This window comes from Nestor notabilis, unplaced genomic scaffold (genome assembly GCF_000696875.1).
Source record: "Nestor notabilis isolate BGI_N333 unplaced genomic scaffold, ASM69687v1 scaffold10610, whole genome shotgun sequence".
NCBI classification, from domain to species: domain Eukaryota; kingdom Metazoa; phylum Chordata; class Aves; order Psittaciformes; family Psittacidae; genus Nestor; species Nestor notabilis.
The window spans coordinates 53774-59858 of NW_009909719.1; the positions used below are offsets into that span (position 1 = coordinate 53774).

Below are 6085 nucleotides of genomic sequence, written 5' to 3' on the forward strand. Positions count from 1 at the left end.
GAAAGATGAGAGCTGTCTCCATATAGTCTTTTACACACATCTGTAGATTAATGCTTACTGATATAAGTGAATTCAAAAATAGAAAATGTGAAGTTTTAAGTACCAAATAACAAATATGTGTTTATGATTCTGATGCTGAAAACGTGATACAACTAAAACTACATATCAGAATGCAGTCTTAAATCCAGTAGCAATTGTGATGCTTATAGATTCCTAAGAGATACTATACAAATAGTGAACAATAATAATGGAACTTCTGACACAATCATTGTGTAATTGATGTTGTAGCATATTCCACTGCACTCACAGACAATAGCAAGGTAATAAAATGGTTGTAATAATGTGTATTATCCTGTGTGTTTCACTGCAATTTAATATCTTATTCTCTTTCTCTTTGTGTTTATGTATTTATTATATATATATTATTTAGAGAAGCTGTTAAACACAAGGCATATTTAGGCATGCTGTAATCCTGTATGCCTGAGTAGAAAATGGCCATAAATATACATATTTCATATATAATGTCCTTCTATCAAATTTCACCATTCAGCTAAAGAAAAACTCTTTTATTCTTACTGTATTAGCAATAAAAGTAATGAAAAAATGCTAAATTTTATATTTAAACATTTAAAATATGGTCCTCTATACTTAGATATTATACAAGTCTTGTCATGTAGAAATTCTGAACCAAGAGGTGTCTTTCATTAGATACATAAATCTAGAAAGTAGCTGTTAAGAACAAATAAATGAGTGCTAAATTAGGCATTATCCTTTATTGTAATAGAATCAATTTAAAGATTAAAAATATGTTGTGAAATACTCATCAGCTGCATGCTAAAGAAGTTTAATGTGAAAAAATAATAAGCCTTGCTCGTTAAAATTAGCAAGGCAGGTACAGCAGGATGTAATAATATTGACCCAGGTTTCAATGGGATGGAACTCCACAAGACATCTCATTTCTAACTTCCGTTTTAAAAAAATTTTTAATAACTTGATTTATACCCTGAGAAAAGTTGTTTTCATATTGAGGCATAGGGTTAGTTTTTATTTAATTTTATGTTGGGTTTTTTTTAGCCATCTTTGTTCACTTGGAAAAAATTCTTGGATCGTAGCTTCTATTCATGTAAGCCTTGAAGATTAAATGAGTACATTTTAAGTAAGATCAGGGCTGTGCTTTTCCTTCTACATGAAAAGGAAATGAAAAGATTATTCTCAAGATGCATAATATGTGTTTAGCTTATCTGGTTTCTTCCTATAGTACTTCTAAAACATAACTAAATCAGAATAGGTGATGCTTCAAATCCACCTGCTCTTCATTGTGGTCAAGATTATATTTTACAGCTGTGGCATTTCATCAGGTTAAAAATGTTGAAAGTCTATTGTTCTTCTACTTTCTATATTAAGTTTTGATGAACCTTTATGAGTCTGTCTAGCATATTCCTCTCTTTTTTTTTTTACAGAATTATTTTTTATTGAATCAATTTACCTCTTCTGACATAAATCTCAAGATTCTTCCAGTCAGCTCTAGCACTCTTTAAAAATATAGCTACAGCAGTTATTATCTTCCAGTTCTTTGGAATAATAGTTGGTTTTAATGAGAAATGCCATGTTACTGAGTTTTAGAATCTCCTTATTTTTTTCATTTAATTTTTTAAGTTAATAGCACTGTGAACATTTAGCATGATCATTTCCATAAAAGCTATGTATCTGAAGTGGCAGTGCAGTCAGCTCACCTCAGTGGATTTGATTGCTCCCCATACTAACTTTGCTACAAAGCATTTTAGGTATACCCATAATGCTGTTGGAGATATGACTTGATCCTACTTAAGCAAAGCAAAGCTAATTGATGTATAGCTTAAAGGCTGCATTGTAGATATTACAAGATTGGATAAGCACAAACTAGTGCACGAATAAGCATTCATATTTTCCCCTGGGCTTGGATAGGTTGTGCTGAAAATCCATGTTACACTTTCACTGTTCTTACTATACAACTAGTTAAACATGACTGAGGTTTGCCTATTGGTACTGAAAATTACACATTCTGTCAGTGGTGTTGACTTATCATTTTCCCTTGTGTGCTCTAGATCTAGTTATTCCAAGAAACATTCAGTAACACAGTGAGAAATATGTAGTATGATATGTCATTTGAAAAACAGATACACATGCCACTGGAAAGATTGCTAGTGATGATTCCTCTTCAATTTTTCAATCTTAATGACATTTTTCTGAGCTTTCATAAATATCTGCTGTCATATTTATTGAACTTGGCAAACATAATAAATATAATAGCTAAGAAAAAAGACACAAAATTGGGAGAAAGTGAAAGATGGGAAGAAACAGATTTTCCCACAAATTTTTGACCTGCTCATCAAGAGTACATCTATTTTCTAAAATATGTATAGTGTAATTGTATGGTTGTTTCCAGTCAGAAAAGTTATTTGGTTAGGTATGCAAGAATCTGTGTATACATAGAGTTATAACAAAATATCTTCACCATCTTAAGTATTTATACAGGAAACACAAGAATACACTGACTTTTCATTTCATGTAGTCTTAGTGAAGACGACCACACTACTCCAGAGATTCTTGGTTTTGTTTTATTTTTCTTGTTTTCTTTCATTTGTTATAGACAAACATACAGAATTAAGGAGCACTTAATTTTTTTATTCTGAAGTCTTCTGGTTTTCTGGATTGCACTTTTGGATCTCAGGTTTTTTTCTTTCTTTCAATTTTCAGTATATTTTCTGTCCATTTTTTTCAGATGCACTTACTTTCACAGCAGCAGTAACCCTAATATAAATTGTTTACTCAATAATTTCACAATTAGTTCTTCCTTCATGACTGTATACAGTCCTCCAACCTGAAATTTTAAATTCAACAGTCCAGAGCCAACTAAAATGTTTGGCCATATTTCAAATGCTAAAAATTGCCATTCCAGTGTAGCTTTTGTATTCCCAAATGCAAATGACAACTAAACAGAGCAAAGAGTAACTCAGACCCCTTTTTTGCCTTCAAATTGGAATCTAAGGGACATCTTTTACTGTTTAAATCATTTTTCTCTAATTCTTTCTTCACAGCAAGACTTACCTTTACTTGGGTTTTTAATGGACACTTTGTCATCTTAAAGTACATAATGGTACTTATTCTATCATCATCCTCATCAAACATAGACATGTCATAGACTTAAAAATTCACAACCAGTGCCAAAGCACTGGATCTTATTCTTTTCTCTTGTCTTTTATTCCTGCTTCTCCATTGAGTCTGATGAAGTTGGGCTAAGTGATACGGTTAAGCGTGGACATCACGCTTTTTATCCTATCTATACTTATGGAGTTCCCTTCTACTAATATATTTTCCTTCGCAGATTGTCAGCAAAGTAAATTCTGAATGGAAAGGATTGCTCTATTTTCCATGTATCTTTAAAAGAACCATTCTTGGACTCTTTGCACTATGCATATTAGTGTAGGTATTCTATTCTTATGATTAAAAAAGAGAGTTATAAAATAAGAGTCCTGTTCCGTTATACTTCTGTTACTGCTTTCAGACATAATTATTAGCTTCTGGAAATTATTTTGCAAAGATACATATTAGTCACAAATGTTGATTGGTATTTTGTTGTCTTTTTTAGCACTGCCATCGTACAGGGCTGATTTTGTAAACCATTACAGTAATCCATGATAGGTAAATAACTCTTGAGAATTTTTCTGTCAGTTGTTTCCCATAACCTATGTGTTTTATGCTTATTCGTCAGAGAGACTGTCTCTTCTATAAAACAACAGAGCATTTAGGTAATCATGATAACTTCTGATGAATGTGTGCTGATGAATGTTATCTATCACTTTATATTATTTGAACAAGTCCATGTTAAGAAAAAAAAGCATCCAACAACAACTATTAATATTGATACCAAAGATAAAAAAATAATTTAAAAACATTCAAACAGACATAAAAAGCCAACAGTAACAAAACAAACAAACAAACAAGGGTTTTTTTCATTTTTGAGAAAGATATTTTCCATCATTTTTGAGACCTTAACTGATTTACATACTTACATGTTTAAAGTTGTGTCTAAAGGTACAGAGAGGTTTGATAAATTAGACATTACAAATACAAAGAGAATATATTTTTATGCAAGTTATATTCTCAGCTGTGGTAAAACTATGTAGCAACTGATAAGACAACCTACATTCCTTGATGGTTCTGGTGAGTTAAAAGGGTAAAGAATAGCCTATAGTGTGGAAAAAGGATTAAAAAGTGGGTGAAGATGAAAGAGATAAAAACAGAATAAATAATTTATGATACATTAATGCCAATAAAAATAGTTCCATGGATATTCACAGAATTAAGTGCCTCAAACATTATGTGCCTCAAATAATAAATTATTTAAAAGTTCCAAATCAACTGAAACCCATTTGTATTTTATGTAAAGATAAATTTTACCTACCAACTCTAGACATCTCTGGAACACTGGCGGTGTACATGTCCTTGGTGAATTTTGGTTCATTGTCATTGATATCGTGGATTTTAATGATAAATTCGGACTCTGGCTCCACTTGTCTTCCAGTTTTTCTGTCTATAGCCTTGGCACGTAGCACATATAGGGACTTTTCTTCTCTGTCCAGTTTCTTTGCAGCATGAATATCTCCTGTATTTTCATCTATAATGAACAGACTGCCAGCCCCATCTCCTGTTAATATGTATTTCAAATTTCCATCTCCTTTATCTTGGTCAGTGTGTAGCTTCAGGGAGGCAGAAAAGAAGAATTCTATAAATATATGTATTGTTATTATGAACAAAATCATTCAGCATATATGAATAAGTCTGTAAAATCTTGACTATAACTGGGGTCAGTAGTGGTTATCTTCTATTTCACAGTTAGAAAAATTGCAAATTTAAGGTTCAGTCATACACAAAAAATAACTCTAAACAAACTCAGAAGGACACAAGAGGATGTAGAAGATATTATACTAGTACTCAAAATTACCAACTTAAAACAAATAATGGTATTTCTTTGAGTAGTCTTTCCAGAAACTACCAGAAGTCTCCTTTTTAAAGATGACAGGGGGTGTAAAATTCCCAAGTTTCTATTTGTAAAATAACATTTGTCTTCCCATTTATTCATTGATGATAAGGCAACCAGTTTAACATAGAAGAAATGGGGTTTAAGGATTATTAATTCTGAACTCCCCAAAATCACCAATAAATGTTCTGATCTAAGAAACTTGTGTTTCTAGTTGGTTTTGGTTTTGTTTTTTGGTTTTTTTTTCTTTCTTTCTCTTGGAACATCTTTCTTCATTTAATTACTTCCTTCTTTCTAGTCCTCTTCATGCAGGAGAAATAATTTTCAAGAACACTAGGTGGTAAATTTTCAAAGCATTGAGTGGGATTTAACAGTCTTTATCCTACTACACCTCTTCATAAGAGTTCAAAATTCTTTCTCTGTGAACTTACAGGCACCGATTAGCTTGCCATATACGATCTTTCGAAAAAGTGCCTAAAACTAAACCCAAAGTAAGCCACTGAAGTTGACCCAAATACTAGAAATTCTCACATAATACTCTTTTTTTTGGAAGCCTTTTCCTCTAATTTCATTTACAGGGAACCACGGTTCCTTTTTATTAGAATTTGCAGAATGTTTTCCTCAGTATGTGCTTTAAGCTTGCAGTCACATCTAGCCACAGATTGGTGACCTAGGTGTTTTTCAAATGTGGACAGAAAGAAGGCTATCCCAGCATTCATTTTTATTTTTTTTTAAATTTTTCTGGGTAGAAAACTGTAATATATCATCCACCTGAGAAAATATCATTCAGTATCAGTAAAGGTATTACTCCAGATAGTCACTAGAGACAGGTAAGGTATATTTTATGCTTCTTTGTTCCTTGTTTCATTGCTTCTGTATTCCTAACAGTATTTGCCTCCATCTTGTGTAGCTGAGCCATTGCATCTCTTTATTACTACCCCTGTACAAAAGGTGATTGTGGTCGATTTTGTTAGATTTCTTCACTTAGATTTTTTTCCCCTAGTTTAACATTGTAGGCTAACACTAGTCATCAAATGGCAAATGAAGTTGCTCGGCCACTGTCCA

At 32.2% G+C, this 6085-nt stretch overlaps 1 protein-coding gene across 1 annotated transcript in view; it reads right to left on the bottom strand.

The window, feature by feature from the left end:
* CDH9 (cadherin 9, type 2 (T1-cadherin)) overlaps window positions 1-4739 on the bottom strand; it is a gene marked incomplete at its 5' end in the record, with an annotated part of 43748 nt that extends 39009 nt beyond the window's left edge. Inside the window, one exon of the mRNA XM_010019842.1 lies at window positions 4445-4739. Coding sequence (XP_010018144.1) covers window positions 4445-4739 — 295 coding nt within the window. The remainder of the gene's footprint in view (window positions 1-4444) is intronic.
* Window positions 4740-6085: the final 1346 nt, after the last annotated feature.